This window comes from Lagopus leucura, unplaced genomic scaffold (assembly GCF_019238085.1).
Source record: "Lagopus leucura isolate 7727_CA_CO unplaced genomic scaffold, USGS_WTPT01 Super-Scaffold_100002, whole genome shotgun sequence".
NCBI lineage: Eukaryota > Metazoa > Chordata > Aves > Galliformes > Phasianidae > Lagopus > Lagopus leucura.
In genome coordinates this window covers 13,070,047-13,087,816 of record NW_024962263.1, presented here as the reverse complement: position 1 = coordinate 13,087,816, position 17,770 = coordinate 13,070,047, and the positions used below count along the sequence as shown (strand labels likewise).

Genomic DNA, 17,770 nt, shown 5'->3' with positions numbered 1-17,770 from the left:
ACAATCACAGAAATACCACTAACATGGGACCTCATTTTATTTTGTTTATTTTCCATAGGGGTGCATCTTTTGATGTAGTTATGCTGTTTGAAAAGAGAATCCAAGCTATCACGGCCTAAAACTGATATGACTAAATACCCCACTAAACAAAACATGTTACTTCAACTGGATTCTTGCCATTGGGTGCTTCTAATGCTAGAATTCCATAGCTTAGTATATTCTAAATTCCAACTACAGTAACAGTAACCTAAACCATTTTCACCACTAGGCATTTCTCTTTATTTTAACTCTCCCCAGGCCCGAGACCAAGCTTGCAGCAGTAAGAGTGTAATCAACACAATTCAAGTTTAATATCATCAGATCTACAGTGATCTACAAATTTAATTCCAAAAAAGAGTTTTACATTTGCAACACAGTTTGATCATATTATAGTAGACTATGCTGGTCACAATTTTAACATATTTAACTGCTCATCACCATCAGATGACAGCTTCACTACTAAATTTCTCGGTGCCCAGCAAGTCTCTAGCATGATTTTCTCGGTGGGAAGAACAGGGAACATCTATCCCAGAAAAACTCAGACACCCCTTGAGACAGCCTTCATGCCTTCCAGGCACAGAGGAGCACAGGTAACACGTCTAAGGAACATGCATCCATGCATGTATCCTAGCAGGAAGGATGCTCAGCTAAGCACTGTGCCTCTGCATCTCAAGAGATACAGAAATGTAATCCAGCTTTTACAGACTACCACACAAAGGAAAAGAGTTCCTTGTTCTTCTCCCTCCACCTATTGGAAAAGTCATCACAAGCAAATTTATCTGTAGAGTCTGGTGCTTGGTGGTTCAAGGCAGAAACCATATAAGGCATGCTAAAAGGAAGAAATAACCAGAATCAAAAGAAAAGTAGGTTATGTATTAGGTTATTTATGAGAAAACGCTAAATGCCAAGAGAAGAAAAAAATACATTAAACACACACAAAGCTCTTTTCACTTTGGATGACAAGTGACTAAATCTAAGCACCTAGTAGTAGTGCAAAATCTATGCCCTCGTTGGCTTGGTCAGCAAAAAAGTAGTTAAACAAACTGAAACTAGAAGACATATCTTATGTCTTCTTTCCAATAAAACCTAAGTCAAAGATATATCAGCATTTCGTTCCACTGATATTTTCCCAGGCACTGAAGTGACTTAGTATGCTACCTCCCAAAATCTGAAGATGTTATCTTCGCCCAAATCTTGACTGCATTATTCAGTGTAGTTTTGTGTATTCTGTCACATACCAAGAGAAAGGAACACGGCTTCTGGACTTGCAAACAACACGCTGAGGGTTAGGAGCACCTACAGGTTGCAACCTGTTTGTCACATGCTATTTCTTACAGTCCATCTGAAATGCTACTTACAATAACACAGCCAGACAACTCATCTCCTTACAGACCCATCCAAACTAGTAAAGAGAATATCACACTCACATTTCTTGTTTTATTTCTATATTTGTTTCTCCGACTATCACCATCTCCCTAAACTAAATACAGAGCCAATAATGATGCTGCCCAGCCTCCAGCCTGACAGAATTTAAACCCCACATTTAAAGTACTTTATTCAAACAATTTGGAACCAACAACAGATTTTCAGATATTGACTGGAAAGTACTTAAGAACCATCAGGCCACTCACTGCCTGCAATATAAGTTGTACATGGGAAGAGAGCAAATGGGAAATTAGCACTGCCCTGAGCTGGTGGGCTTCACCAGTGTTTGCCACTTCTGTCATTATTGGATTTTGTATGTGAGCAGACAAAAGAGCACACAGATGAAAGGGGAGCACTTGTCCTGAAAGAAAAGATAAGACAGAATCAACAGGCACCTTTCCTGAAGTCTACAAGATTAAAGACAAGCAGCAGAAACCTCCTGGCTGTAATTATTTTTTCTTAGGGGGGGTTATTTGAACAGATGAAAGGGTTGGTTTGTTTGTTTTAAAAGAATCCTCAGAGAGAAAACTCACCCCATCTGCACCAGCCAGGAACAAAAGAGACCTCCTCCTTCTTTGTACTCACATCTATCAAAAACTGCAGAAAGCCCTCTTTCAGTGGCAAGTTCGTCACTAGCGGTCATGGAAGTAAAAGAACTACAGTAATGAAAACTGTGACAGTAGCAGGGGAACAAGACAGCTACAATGAGCCACCAAAGCCCCATCAAAGACAAGAAGCAAGCAATTTATTTCTCATTAGCTTTTTATTTCTTTCAATCTTACCCACATCTTGCTAACAAGATGTTTTCTGACTCGCTTCAAAGTCCAGTACTTCCTTGCATTCAGTTCTGACTGCCACATAACCAGCATCCACAGTCCCATGAAAGATCAGAGCCCTTAAAGCTAAACAGGAATGTTGATATAATTAAGGAAATGAGGCACCTTCTCCAAAGGAATCAACATCTAAATTCTATTTCCCCGAACTTGTAATCTCTCAGCATTATAAATTAGGCAAAGAAAATCATATTTGCACTGCATCGTATAGTTCTTTGTGAGAAATGTCACATCTCCTTTCCCTGCCTTTTCCCCCCCTCTAAATATGCAATAAAACAACCACAAAATACCACACGGAATATGCCCCAATGGCAGGAATATTTTTTAAGGATAATAAAATGTCAAGAGAGGGAGCTCAAGACACATTAGTCATTTCTTTTAGAGACACCATGCTTCACTAAATATTGTCAAGTCTGTTGCGTAAGATGAAAAAAAATCCATTGGAAAGCCATTTTCAATAAGCATCAATGGCCTTGGTAAGAATCTTTTATAGAAAAAAAAGAAATGGACGGGAATGCTTGCTATGTTTCTAGCTGATGAATACATTTTTCAGCTAAACAGTACAGCACATTACATAATTTAAACTGTCAAATTTGTGGCTGTGCAATTTGTCCACATATAAAACATGATCCTTTTGCTTAGGGTAGGGAAGCAAAATGGAAGTTTTGCTGTGTGACAGTACTTTAAATGCCGTGGCAATTATATATCACCCAAGACAGCCCTAGCAGCCTTTACGCTATTCTTTTACTAATTTAAATGTTTAAAGGGTTACACCAGTCAAGCAATACAAGCGATTTCCTGCTCTCAAAGCATATGTCCATTGACTACACAGATTTATACAGACTTACCAGCCAGTCTCAGATTAAGCTTTCTTGCATCTTTACACAGTACTTAGACAAAGGAGTTCCCAAAACTTCGCATTTGCTTCACATGTGAAGCAAATAATAAAAATGAATAGAGGCGAGATTCTGATCAAGACCCTTTTCCTCCTTTCCCAAACTCCATTTTCTCTCCCGTGAGGTATAATATGTTCTGTCAGATAATGAAGCTGCAATGACAGTATTTTTGCTTGCACCTGCACTGAAGTGGCTTTGGTAATTTAAGCCATCTGTTTAAAATGATTTTATGTTCAGTGCCTCCACTAATTTTATGGATTATAATAGCAAATGATATCTGTTTTAAATTTTAAATGTTGTTCAGTGAAGTAGATCCAAACCTGAGGCAAAGAGCTCAAGGAATATTTAACTCCCTTTTTAACATCATTTGATAATCAAAATTGCTCTGCCTAAAAAAACAACAACAACAACAAAATCTCTTTTGCTAAAACATTCCAAAGAGAAACCTGACTATGGACTACAAGGCAGAATAACCAACAGAACTTATCTGTAAATCAGTTACCTGTAATGCCAGCCTACACATTTCTCTGCAAATTATCCTGTAAACATGCAATAAGTTTCCACAAACCTCCCAGGTACAAAAACATACTCAAGTACAGCATTGACAAGAAGAGAGCACTGAGAAAGGACAGTGGTGGTTTTTTCATGCTTTGAGGCATGAAAGAGAACAAAAGCATCATCCCCTGGTAACGCTTGCCAGCCAATTGTAGAAAAATGGAAGCGTAGAATGCAGCATTGTATTTGTTCATGATGCAGACAGATAAAAGGCCAGATCTCAGAGAAAATAAAACTCAATAGCAAGTGCTGTGGATTGTTGTTTTGTTGTTGTTGTTTTTCCCTATGAATCAGCTATTTCACTGATAACAGTATTCTAGGCCACTTATGTGTTTTCGGGAGGTCTTTACAACACCTTTTTGAGTTTTTTTTTTTTTTTTTTTTTTTAACTTCAAAGTCACAGAGACAATTTCTATTACCAAGTCTTCTTCAAGCATCACTGTTCTACAGCTAAACATCATATTTCCATCTCAACGTGGACTATTCAGTTCTTTGTCCTGACAAAAGAATTTTGCATTGCTTTGTATGACTATTCTTGCAGAGAATAAAGACTTCATTTTCATTTTTTCATGCTCTTCTTGCAGGTCTTGTAAACAGATTTTTGATATTAGAAGTTTCATAGGATATTTGGGGGGATAGAATGACACCTGGGAACAGAAACCAGCACATCTGCCACCAGGACTGCTAGGGTCAACAAACAAGTACTTAAAAAAAAAACCACAAGTGCATTGATGGCAGTTAGCCATAGCAGTCTAGCTGTCTCAGTGGAGACCTCCCTGACAATCCAAGGCTGAAAACACCCCCAACATATTTTTAAAGAGATTTACAATAAAACTACTCAGTAAGACACAGACACAGTAAGATACAAGTAAGATACAAGCACTACAGTTTCTCGCTTCAGAAGTAAAGGGCCAAAGGATCGAACACTTGAAAGTCCTACAGCAAATATTAAAGTAGAGCACACAGAGAAAAAAACACACAAGGAAAATGATAGAAGACAACCTTGCAAATAAATTTAGCTTGCAAATTTGTTCGGTACATATACAGAGAAAAACATTCAAAGAAAATGGTGCTTAAAGAAGCCAATATAAGTAAGGATTTAAAAAGTTGACGCAGAAGAGTTTTGTTTTACTGTCACATTTTCTTTTCAACTGTTAACCAAACACATGCAATATCTCCAAAGCCACTTATCTGCTGGATCTTGCACACATGCCTATTTTACCAATAATTTCAGGGTAAGGAGAAAGGGCAACAAGACAACCTTCTCTATGTCTTTATTACCGAAAGTATTATTTAATGCTTTGAAGTCGAATTATGATTTCACAAGTTCACACTCTTTCAAAGTAGAGTTTCTTAAAAGAACTTACGAGCTTGTGAGAACAAAAGCACTATTTCAACCAATATACTAGCCAGAAGCATTGTATCCGATTACTCAGCTCAGCCAGCTAGGAGAATCTTTATCTTACTCCTCTTTACTTCACAAACCTGCTACAGCAATGCCGATCTAGGAAGAACCGAGCGCCCCGCAGACGCCGGACAGTGGCCGGCTGCTCTCCAAGGTGCTGAACTGGCGGCGCGGACCTGCGGCTTCGCTGCTCCGGCAGACCTACCCTGCCCACGGCCTGCCTGCATCACTCCAAGCTTCCCTCGTTGGGAGCTTTCAAAGGGAAATTCCTTCTTTCTGTTATCCTACACTTCTTTCTCAGACTCTTCAAGCCTTCAGAATGATCTTGCCTCTGCTCCAGCAGCACGTGGCTGCAATTGCAGATCTAAGTCCCCAGGGAAATCCATCTTAAAACCAGGCTTTCAGTAGTTAGTTTTATCATAAGGAAACTAGCAGAAGAGGAGAAAGAAACTGCAATAGCCAAATTGCAAAGAGGAGAAAAACATTTAAACATCACCTTCAAGAGAGTATCCAACTTCTAAACCAGTAATACAAGTATATAGAGTACTTCATCAAGGACCCCGTGAGGTTTATCCATAAATGTTTATGCAAAGAAGTTGTATGGCGTCTTTCTGTCACAAACAGACATTTGCCATTTCCCAATTTCCCTGCTGGCAAAACAAGGAAGTGAGGCAACACTGGTAAGCAGATGATTACAAAGAGTAGACTTATTATTAGACAGATACTGTCTCATCTTAAGAACACAAAGGTAAGCTCTACCTACATTATGTGTCTGCTCTCACAGAGAAAACAATTAAACGATTCTATAATGACAGCAAAAGCCTACTATTAACATCTGTCTAGCAGTTATTTATCTGTACCCACCATCTGTAGGAACTTTTCCATAATTAAATGCATCTGCTTCCCAAATATGTAAAATCAGCAGGTGAAATACTTTGTCTTGTATTGCTGACATAGGAGTAGCAGTTAGAAGACCAAGAGGTTCTGACAGTTACAAATTCTGCAAGAAAAACTAAGTACAGCTGCAGGGAGTTGCCCTGTTCCCTGCTTCCAAGCATCTATTCCCATGCCAAGCTCTCTCTTTGGCTGGCCCAGCTGTCTGCATAGTGAGGCAGAATGGACAACTCTGAACTGAAAATAACCTCAAGGAAAAAAGAAAAAAAAAAAAAAAAAAAGGAAAAGGAAATAGTTTAGCTCACCAGTCTAATTCATAACATAAACCTCTGTTGGCACCAGATGAACAGAACATCTTCTTCCAACAGTACTAACTCAGTATGTTCCAAGCACGTCCTCAGATTCCTACTCTGTTCTCCAATTTGTATTCCATTTATACACATTGTAGCCTTCAATGCATAACTTCCACCGTAACTTCCAAATATGCTCACTTAGAAACCTTTCATCACACTTTCCTCCAATAATCGATAGAAGAGCAGCAGGCTGAACAACGCAAGCATTGGTATGGTATCAGTCGTGGCAGCATATTTACAAGTTGGTGGTGCGTGACTCTGTAGTGATAGGGAAAAAACCACACCTTTTCAATTTCAAGCCTTATTTGCACTTCCAGAAAGCTTCAATAAAAAACACATCAATAAATTCAGGCAACATAGCTTCTGGTGTGAATTTACTACTTTTAAACCTGTGAATGACCTTACAGTGACCATTTTCATACTTGATTTTCACTGTTTCCCTTTCCTACCTATACTGTCCTTCCACATGGATAAGCATGGCATCTTAAAAAGTGAACCGTTAACTTTCACGACTTTCTGATACAGCCCTCTGTAAGAAAGATCATCCTTTCTCTTCAAATCACTTGTAAATATCGCACATCACCACTAGAGGCTGCTACAGGACACCAGTAACTTTCCTCCCTCTACGGGACAAGGCAGACCGCAAGTACATCAACTTGTAGCAAGCTCGTACTGCGCATGCTTTAAAAGGAAAGGGAAAGTAGTAAGATTTCTTCACGGGTTCCTAACTCTGAAGTACCAACAGTGAATATTTTTTTCCTATTTTACTGTGGTTTAAATCAAATTCCAAAGCTTTTTCAATATACCGCATTTTATTTTAGGCAACAACATATTCATGTTCCACTACTCTTTTCCCTATGATATAAACATTATAAAAATTGTATTTTATCAGAATAAAAAAAGGTTTATTAAAGAACAGAATGTAAAATTGATTACATTTTAAATTGTATGTAAACTAAGTAGAAGAGTATATTTTTATAGCATACTAACACAAAGACAATAGATTGCAATTATGATAGATAAGCAATATTTAATATCTAATAAACTCCAGTATATTAAGATTGTGGGGTCCTCAGTACAGAAAAGATATGGACATGTTGGAATCCAACCAGAGGGCCACAGAAATGATACAAGGAATGGAACACTTCCCCTATGAGGACAGGCAGAGAGCAAGGGCTGTCCAGCCTGGAGAAGAGAAGGCTCCAGAGAGACTGGTGTTTATATTAATAGGGGCTGTAAGCAAGGTGGAGACAAACTCTTTTTATTAGGGCCTGTTGTGACAGGACAAAGGGAAATGGTTTCAAACTAAAAGAGGGGAGATTTAGACTGGATATAATGGAAAAGTTTTTGTGTTTTTTTTTTTTTTTGTTTGTTTGTTTGTTTTTGGTTGTTTTTTCACAGTGAGGGTAGTGAAGAACTGGAACAGGTTGCCCAGAGGTGTGGTAGATGCCTCATCCCTGATGAAATTCAAGGTCAAGGCTCTGAGCAACCTGATCTAGTCACGGATGTCACATTTAATCAGCCTGACATAGTGGAGTCTTGAGTTAGCAGAAATGCTTTCAAAAGAAACAAGAGGTGCTTTCAAAGAAACAACAGAAACCAATACTGACTCGAATCTGTACTGTTTACAAGTTGAACTCACTTCAGTAGGGAAACATATAATGAAGGGAGCATGTAATAAGAGAATCCTGCCAGGAAACACCAGAGGTAACACTATGGTTTTATCAATGGAAACAACATGCTTCCAGACATACAACTTCTTGCTACTCTAATTCTCGGTCTTGGCAGATAAAAGGCAGGCAAAGGCACCTCAGAAAAGCAAACTTCCAGTTGTTAGGAGCATTAGTGCAGGGGAGCCCTCAGCTCCATGAGAGGTACAAATGAAAGCTAGAATCTATTCAAAGACACTTTTCTTAAGGCACAAAAACTCTCAATCCTGACCTGTAAGGAATCAGGCAAGGCAGGCAGCAGAGCTAAATCAGGGCACTGAGACAAGATAAAACAAAACTGAAAGGGACAGCAGATAGGAGTACATATACCGGGAAAGCTAAAGTGCTACGGATGGGACTGCAGGGAGGGGACCAGGAAGGCACAGCTAGAGCCAAATTTGGCTTAAGACATAAAAACAAAGTTAAAACGACACGTGTTTCTTCAAGCTCAAAGGACAACAAAGATGGAAAAAAAAAAAATTAAAAAAAAAGCCGCACTTCCCACACCGAGCGATAAAGGACGACCGCAGGCAACCGTCCTCCCTCCTGTGCGGGCCCGGACCGACTCTGCCACACACCCACAGCCCTCATGCAGCCCCACATCCGCACAACACCAGGCTGGGTCCGCCCCAGCCCACTGGACAGCTAAAAACCCTGAGGCTGACGTGCGGGCAACCCCAAGCCGTAGGAAGCTCCCCCTGAGCCGCCACATGCGGCCCCACGCGTAGTCCCGGACCTCCCCCCACTGCACGCAGCCAGGGAGCGCCCAGTGCGCAGGCGCCAATACTCACTGCCTCCCGCCGCCAGCTCCGCCGGTATCTACTTCCGCTTCCTCTGCTATGCTCGTGTTCCCGCCCTCTGCACCCAGCCCCTCTCCCAGCCGCAGCCCGCCTCCCGGAGCGGGCCGAGGGGCGAGGCCTGCGCGTCGGGGCGCCGCTCGCGATTGGTCGGAGAGCTCTCGCGAGAGGCGGGATCCGGAAGCGGCAGCGGGGCGGGTGCGGGAGTCCGAGGAAGCGGTGGTTGGGGGGAAGTCGCCGGTGGCAGCGCCCGTAGCATCTGGGGGAGCTGGCGGCGGCCCCGGCTCCGGTCCCGCCAGAAGAGGCTGCTGCTCTGCGCGGCTTTCACCGCGGCGGCGCCTCGATAGCGCCGCGTCGGGGTGCAAGATGGCGGCGGCGGGCGGGGGCAGCAGCGTGAACCCTTTTCTCAGCGACTCGGAGGAGGACGAGCCTGAAGAAGCCAGGCCCGGCGGCGGCGGCAGCAGCAGCAGTACCGAGCCGGGAGGGCCGGCGTACCCGGCCCGGCGGCGGGAGGAGGCGGCGGCCGCGGGCAGCCCCGAAGAGCTGCCGGGTTTGCGGGCGGCGGGCGATGCGGCGGGGGCGGGCGGCGGGGCCGCCGCTGGGGATCCGCCGCGGGTGTCGATGGACGCGATGGCGGCTCAGCTCCTGCGGGATCAGTTCCTGCTGACGGCGCTGGAGCTGCACACGGAGCTGCTGGAGAGCGGCCGGGAGCTGCCCAGGCTGCGTGATTTCTTCTCCAACCCGGGCAACTTCGAGAGGCAGAGCGGCACGCCGCCCGCCGGAGGGGGTCTGGGCGGCGGCGTGCTCGGCGGAGCCGGCGGCAGGGAGCCCGGCTCCGGGCAGCTCAGTAAGTGCCTCCTTCTGGCCGGGACTGGGAGCGGGGCTGTGCTGGGCAGGGCACGGACGTGATTGGGCCTCTCGTGAAGGTCACTCATGTGCCTGGTGTGAAGAAGTGTTAGAAACGAGCGTTTTTGTGCCTTCTTTACTACCCGCTCACAAAAGATCAATCCACGCCCTGCTAGGAAAGAGTTGAGCTTAACCATATTAACCATTAAAGCCATCGCGTAATGTCTGAAGTCTAAAAGCTGTCAAAAATAGATTGTCAGTGCATTGGAGTGGCTCAGTGGTCCAGAAGTGGTGCTGAATTTCACAGGTATTACCTGGTCATATACAGCGCAGTGTGTTCAATCACTGATGCTGTACTGCTTCCCAAGTGCTGGCCAAGGGCAGTGGGGATGGTTGAGTATAGCTTCTGCAGTGTTGAAGGCATTTGGAAAACTGTCATGAAGCTGGCCTTAAAAGCTTTTGGGTTTTAATAGGGCAGATGGCTTAGAATACCAGTGTTTGTGTGCTTTAGCAACACTGCTTTCAAGACCAGTAAAGGTTTAATAATCTGGTAGCTTATGGAAGTCATTTTGGGAGAGAGAAGGTGCCCAGCCACCTGAGGGCTTAATAAACTCATAGATAGTATTGATGTGAGAGGGGCTGTGGTCACGGTGAAAGACTTGTTAATATATGTGTGTATTCCGAGATACCTAGAGGTATTTGGTAAGTAGTCCTATGATTTCTTTGCTTTAGAAGAAGTTTCAAATGTTGCAAAGAGATGCTGTTAAGATTTCAAATACGGAGACAACTGGTAGTATCTAGATGGCTTGGACAGGAGGCAACAGAGAAACTTTCAGCTTTTGTAATTATTAAATGTATTTTGAAAATTGCATGGTTTTTTTCTTCTTGCTGCTTATACTGCACTTATCTTGTTTACAAGTACTTAGAATTTCACACTTGACTTTGACAACCCTTCAGTAAGGTTCTTTTCATGATAAGGTTGGTGAATGTCGGAAAAACTCTGTTTCAAGGCTAGGAACCAATATTAATTTCTATTTCATTAAAAACAGCATCCTTAGGGATTCCAATTGATTCACCCCATTGACTAAGCATTCTTTGTGCTTTGTTAGTGTATGTTGTTTCCAGTTGTTGGTCACACCTGTATTAGAATTTAACAGCAGCCTGTGTATCTGTGGAGTTAAAGACACTCAATTTATTGACTTTGTGGAGTTCTAGATCAATGTATATTTATGTGAGAACATCTTAATGATCATTTTGCCACGCTGCTGAATGATAGATATGGAGAGGTTGCCCCTATTAAAAAGAAGAACCATCAAAGGATAGAGGAGAGGATCTAAAAAAATTTTTTTGGTGCTGTGTGATAATTCTGAGGCATAATAAAAGTAACTGTTGTGTTAGACCTTAGGTTAAAAGTTATGAGTAAGTGTACTGAAACCTGTAATCTATAATAGAATATTGGAGTGTACCTTTTTGTCTCAAAAATGTTTCAAAAGGCAATTAAGAATGAGTGATATTGGAAGTCAGATGACTTATGGTCATCATTAGACTTCATTGAATCTAGCACAGAGCTAGCCATTGTGTCATTCCTGTTCTACCTGAGTCTGGTTGATGATAACAGGAACTGATAAGGACTCATGTCTGAATTTAAGTCAATTTGCAAATGTTAAAAAAAAATAGATTGCATAAGACTGATGGGCTGAAAGTTATCAGATCCTTGCAAGAGTGCTTTTTATTTCTTCTGCCCCTCTAGTCTGTGTTGGTGAGACCCCATGTGGGTACTGTGTCTGGATGTGGAGTCCTCAGTACAGAAGAGACGTAAACCTGTTGGAAAGTGTCCAGAAAATGGCCACAAAAATCTTGCAAGGGATGGCACACCTCTCCTATGAGGACAGGCTGAGAGAGCTGGGGCTGTTCAGCTTGGAGAACAGAAGGCTTTGGGGGGGACCTGACGGGGGCCTTTTTATGTCTAAAAGAGGGCTATCAGAAAGAAGGGAACAGACTCTTTAGAAGGATCTGTTGTCATAGGACAAGGGGAGATGGTTCCAAACTAAAAGAGAGGTTTAGACTGGATATAAGGAAGAAGTCTTCTGCAGTAAGGTTGGTGAAGCTCTGGAACAGGCTGTCCAGAGAGGTGGTGGATGTTCTGTGGCCCAAGCTGGATGGGGCTCTGAGCAGCCTGATCTCACTCTAGGTTTTCCTTGCCCATTGCAGGGGAGTTGGACTAGATGGCCTCTAAGGGTTCTGTTTTCAGTATTTGATATTGTATTTAGTTAGAGAAATAAGCCACGGGTCAAATCCAGCATTAAATCTGTCTGTTTGCCTGAGTAAGAAGTTAAATTCTGTTAAGAGGCGCAAACAGTTATTCCTGCATTTGTGGAGACTTGCAGAGGGTTTCTGCAAGAGTATTGCAGTTGCTTTCTCTCACTTCAGTATGCCTAAATGGGTTTGAGAATAGAACAGTGATTTTCTTTGGAGAAGTGGTTGATGTAGAAAGTAGTGGAATTAGGCATGATTGTCATTTCAGGGTCACTCAAACTTTATGTCTCAGTGGAAAAAAATAATCATGTGGTCAACTTTTATGTAATAGAAGTTGTTCTGTTGATGCCTCCAGTTGGAATTCATTCTCAGCACTAGTCCTGTACCTTCTCCCACCACCACCAACTTAGGTGAGTCTTTCTGGTTGTATGCTGAGGTTTTTTGATAATTTGAGTGGTTGTAGAAAAAGTGACTGGCAATTCTAAGTGGATCCAAAGCATGCTTGGAATGCTGCCCTGGGATTTCTATAGAGCAACTGGAAGCTTTGCAGTGTATGCCCAGTCATTTACAGAATGAGAGAATTTCAGTGCAAGTAGCTATTGGCAAACTAAATATGAGTGCATACTGCCTACTGGCATTTTTTTTTCTCCCCATATATTTTTTGTTTATAGGCTGCTACAAAGAAGATGTAATGAAATATCACATGAATTAAACAGCATCTTGTGGTAAGGTAGGGACTCAGGAGCCGTTTTGTCTATGAGCCATTCTTCAGAGAACTTGCTTACAAAGCAGTTGATAGTCAGATGACAAGGTTTTCTTGTATTTTTGGAAAAAAAAAACACCTCTGTTTTCAAACAGCAGTAGTGTCACAGCTGCAAATAGAGATTAAGCTATATTATGCTGAAAAATATGGAAAAGATGCTTCTGTTGTTAAAATTTAGAACAAACTGACTTTGTGAAGGAGTCAGCACTGCTCCTTTAGTTGCACATGTCCTTTATATCATGTATTTCAGCTAGATCTTCCCAAACTTCTTGTTTGCCTCTTCAGTGGTTTCAGTAGTCTGCCAGACCATTTTGAAACTGCTTTCTTTAAGCTGGTCATATGAATGGTATAGTGTGGAAATTCTTGCTTTGTATAGCGTTGGAAATCTCTTGCAAGACTTTGGTTGTCACCTACATTTTAAATTTAAATTCATGTCCCCTTTCCCTCACCTTCACACAGTATAAAAAGTGATACTTCAACTTTAGAAATAATTCAGTGGCTTGAATGTCTCATGTTTGTTGCCCAGACTCAAATGGTGTGTTAATAAATCCCTGTGGCTGACAGCCATAATTTGAGCTCAAGCATCATGGGCTATGCCTGGTTAATGCTATTTCCTGAAGGGATGCAACTTACACTCCTGGAACCAGCTTTAGTACTAAAGACAAATTAGAATCTGCCTTTTAATTTCTTCCTTGTAAAGAAGAATTTTTTTAAAATTTGAAACAGCTTTGATGACAATCAAGAGAGACAAGAAAGAGGTTAAACTGGGATACTGCGTTTCCTGAGTATTTCCAAAGTGAAGTTGTTTGTAAGTTTCCAGAGAGTTGATTCCAATTATGTTAAATTACCTGCAAATATAAATATATTAAGTTAATTCTGCTACTGTGCAGTAAACTCCAGAGTTTGTGATTTGGGATTTTTTTTTGTTTCAGCTGTGAAGTGAAGTAGCTCCCTGGTTGTGCTTATAGCCTTTGAAATTCAGTTGGGTCCTGCTGCACATGGGAGGAGCTTATTGATGATGCTGCTGTAGGAAAGGGGTGTCTTCTAGCAGCCCTGAATGCTGAGTTGCAGGCACAGTGAAAGTGTGGCTGGGCATGAGCCCTTGTCATCATCAGTGTTTCACTCAGATTTTTGTTCTGAGTATATACCATAGCAGGGATACCTGTTCACTCAGCTTAACTGGCAGTTTAAGATTGGAAATGAGGAAGTAGGTGTAATATCTGTTGTTCTTGTGACTAGTTCTTTGGTTGGCAGGGTTGTCTTTTTTTTTTTTTTTTTTTTTTTCTCTGGGTTTGTTTGTTTTATTGCTTTTGTGATATTAAAATGTTTGCTGATACCTTTATGAAAGTAACCGAAAATACCTGTGATCTTGTTTGCTGCCCCTCCAGGAGCTGTGAGATCATGTGATGATTTGTGGGTGTGATGGTGGCTGCAGTATCTGTGTAAGGAAGGGTTCTCCCTTTGTGAGGGACAGGATAGAAGGGTGTAGGTAAAGAGTGAACCAAACCTGTTGATAGTGACAGATGGGGGACAGCAAATGTTGTCTCTAAAGTACAGAAGACTGTTCAAAAAGGAAGATGCTTCTAAGTAATGCCCAAAGAAAGAGGAATGGAGTTGTTGATGGCTGCATTCAGTGAGTGAATATTTAATCTTTGGCTGGTATCTGTATTGGAATGATTTGGGGTACTTTGATAGATCTGAAGATAGGTTAGTGTAATGGTATAGCCACACAAAGGAGTAAGCTAGTATGAAGTAAGTGTGACAGTGTTGGGCAAAGCAGGGCAGGTTTATATTATCATCACTGAATAGCAAGTGTTCCCTATGTTCAGATTATACTTTACCTTGCAGTAACTCATTTGTGTGTTCTTCTCTTAGGGTGCTACATTCCTTCTGGGGAATGTAGCTGCATGAGTTTGGGCTTCCTGTTCTGTCCCTGTGCCAGAGCTGCTGCTAACGTTCTGTGTGGGGAGAGCAGAAGTGAACCTGTGCACGTAGGCTGGTGCTGTAGCTAATTCAGTTTTGTGTGAGTTTAACCATGCCTTGCTAGAAAGTTGCAGCAACGTGAGCAAACTTTGCACTGAAGCAATGAGTGCTCTTTCCTACCAGTTCTGGTGTTGTGGAGAGAAGGGAGAAGGCAAGAAGATTAGAGGGCTTTGTGTTTGAGAGCAGCTTTTGAAAGCTTCTTAAGCTTCCCTGCATGTAATTTCAGTTCTCTATAAAGTATACAGAGTTTCTTGTAGTTTCTCTTCCTCTGAGAATTAAGTTTTGCGGTAGAAGATATAACTTGTAAATTCTATTCCACTGAGAAAGTGTTTGCTGGAAATCTATACGAGCTTCATTGCCTGGTATTAAAAGATTTGTCTAGTGCTTGCAGGCAAGCCATGATAAATTAGGTAGTGGTATCAGAAGTTGGCTTGTGTGCAGAGTCCATTGTGATTAGTTCAAATGTTGTAACTAGTGTATTTTGTAAACTTGGAATCTATGAAAATATGGGGAAAAAAAATATATTTTTTGCAGGAAGTTCTCGTACTTTCAAATTAAACTAACATTTCTAATACATCCTGACTTAGATTGTTTATGTATGGAACTATTTTGAACGTAGCATCAGAAGTCTCTTTCCTATCAGTAGGTAGAGATATCCTTAAATCTTATTCTATTTTGTTTTATCTTGCAACTATTTACATTAAATGTATGCCTTGTATTTGTTTTTCAGATATATTGTAAGATATATAAGATATAGAGTTTGATAAACTGCATTGGATGCCACTCTGACATAAGCTAAAAATTTCAGTACAGTTTTTAGGCCTTGTATTTTTAATTATGATACACATTCTGAGACATGACATAAACGCATGCTGAATTTGGACAAGATGTTTTGTTTTATTTTCTTTGTTTCATCTTAAATAGCCCAAGATGAAAAAGCCTTGGAGAAATACTGAAGTCTCTTCCCCTCTGCGCACCATAGGGGATAGGCAATTTACTTCCTCCCTTCCTGCAATGCACTGCTGCATGATGGCGACGCAACTGAAAACTTCACTTTTGAATTGAAGGAAGTACTATTACGTAAAAACTGAGAGGAAAAGAAATTCTTATTTATGTAGCAAGTAGCTTTTTATGTGGGTTTGATGTTGGTGGGGCAGGGGGAAGACTGGCAAGTGTTCTCATTTGGCAGACAACTGTTGAATACCTCGAAGGAGGGCGAGTCCACAACCTCTGTGCAGCCTTTGCCAGTGCTCACTCATCCTGAAAATGATTGCTGATGTTCAGAGGCACCTTCTTTGCTCTAGCTGTACCCATTGCTTCTGCACCCAGCATTGGTTGCCACTGGAAAGAGCCCCTGTTTTTGCATCTTCCCTCCAAATGTTTATATGCAATTATAAGATCCAGCCTTTGGCTTGGTTTTTCTCTAAGCTGAATTAATGGAAGGTAGTTTAGCTTGATACCAGAGAATATAACAGGAATCTGGGTTACTATGGAGAATGGAAAAATCCTTGTAATGCAAGCTGATCAATATGCTTGAGGCCAGGCAGTGCTGCAGCTGAGCATATGGAGTTTACTCAATTCTTTTGATGCTTTCTAATTTCTGCTGAGGCCAGCTGGGGTCTGGAGCTGGAAGAAGTGCCCCTGTGCCATGCTCCTCCCTTAGCTCTTGTTTTGGGAAGCTCTGGTAGCTCAAGCACACCGCAGGGAGCCATGCTGGGTTTGGTGTTTTTCCCCAGGGTGCCATGCTGTCTGGATCTCTGCTCGCTGCAGCAGTGCTTAAATGGCTTTTAGCAGGGCCAGCTTGATTCTTTGAGACTCAAATAATTTGGGTTCTGCCCGAGTTTGTGCAGTAAGCTACCCACTGAAGCAGTGTCTTTGTTGTTAGTGTGGCTCTTTGTGTGGTCGGCTGGGGTGCACCTGTGTCTTAAGTCAATTGTGAATGTGTTCTGTTATTTTCCACTTGCATTTCTTCCTTCTCATGAGCTTCTGCTGTGCTTCTATTATGGGACTACTGTAATGTATTTAGCAAAGCATTTGTTACATATACTGGCTATTTAAATTGATCATGAAGCATAGACTTGTTTTTTTTTTTTCCAAGTAGTTTTAGGGTTCTCACATCTTCTACAAATTTTCTTAGCTCATTAGAGATACGAAGTAGGTTTCAATTTGGTTTGGATTTCCTTGCATGGACTAGTATGATATGAACATCCTGAACACTTGTTAAAAATTCTGGATATCTTGTAAATTAATTGCTCTGATAGCTGAAAGTTAACTTTATTCTGCTAGCTGTACTTAATTTAGTTCAATTTAATGTGATGGTTGTCTGAGAACTTCCTTCTAGCACATAGCAACTTTGAGAATTCATCTGGTCTCATTTAGCAAGAGCGTTCGGGAGAGGGCAGAAGAATGCTTACCGTAGTAAAACAAAGCTCATAGGCTAGGTGTGTAGAATTCAGTGCTCAATGGGATGAATGACTTACAGGATTCCCATTTCCACATGAGAGTTAGTGTAGCAATGTGGAACATGTTCATCTGCTGTGAATTTCCGCAAGTTCAAGCGGATTTTAGAAACCTGACCAGTAAGTCTGTTTCTTCCTCGGGTTTTATGCAAGGTGAGGTAACTGCTGCCATGGATCTGGTTTGCATTGCTGAGTGATCCAGCAGTGCTAAGCTTTGGAGCAGGTTGAAACGTGTCACAACTTTAAAATTCAGCATCTAGTTAAGACTTCTCAAAGTAATGTTACTCCACGTTTGTCTTATGAAATCTGGTAAGGCTTAGAGTAAAGAAAGCTGCTGTATCACTTATGGGGAATTAAATAGCTCAACTAATTTATTCATTTGTATTGCACAATATATTACACAATCTGTCTATTTCAGTTGCTACACAGTACAACCTCAAATACAGGATCTGAATCAATAATTGTGTTTTAAGGTGTTAATGATGTCTGATTCTTTAAATTAATGTAGAAGATCCTCCAATGAAACTGTTCAGATCTCTGTTTCGTTCCACATCTGT

The 17,770-nt window shown here is 41.6% G+C and overlaps 2 protein-coding genes across 2 annotated transcripts in view; one reads left to right on the top strand and one right to left on the bottom strand.

Annotated features, from left to right (window-relative positions):
* Window positions 1-9,165, bottom strand: part of PIGN (phosphatidylinositol glycan anchor biosynthesis class N) — a 103,218-nt gene extending 94,053 nt beyond the window's left edge. The window contains exons 1-2 of the mRNA XM_042868870.1: window positions 9,032-9,165; window positions 8,901-8,967 (exon numbers count right to left, since the gene is read on the bottom strand). Coding sequence (XP_042724804.1) covers window positions 8,901-8,967; window positions 9,032-9,165 — 201 coding nt within the window. The remainder of the gene's footprint in view (window positions 1-8,900; window positions 8,968-9,031) is intronic.
* RELCH (RAB11 binding and LisH domain, coiled-coil and HEAT repeat containing) overlaps window positions 9,122-17,770 on the top strand; it is a 71,377-nt gene continuing 62,728 nt past the window's right edge. Inside the window, exon 1 of the mRNA XM_042869005.1 lies at window positions 9,122-9,753. Within this exon, the coding sequence (XP_042724939.1) occupies window positions 9,273-9,753 (481 nt within the window). The 5' untranslated portion in view covers window positions 9,122-9,272. The remainder of the gene's footprint in view (window positions 9,754-17,770) is intronic.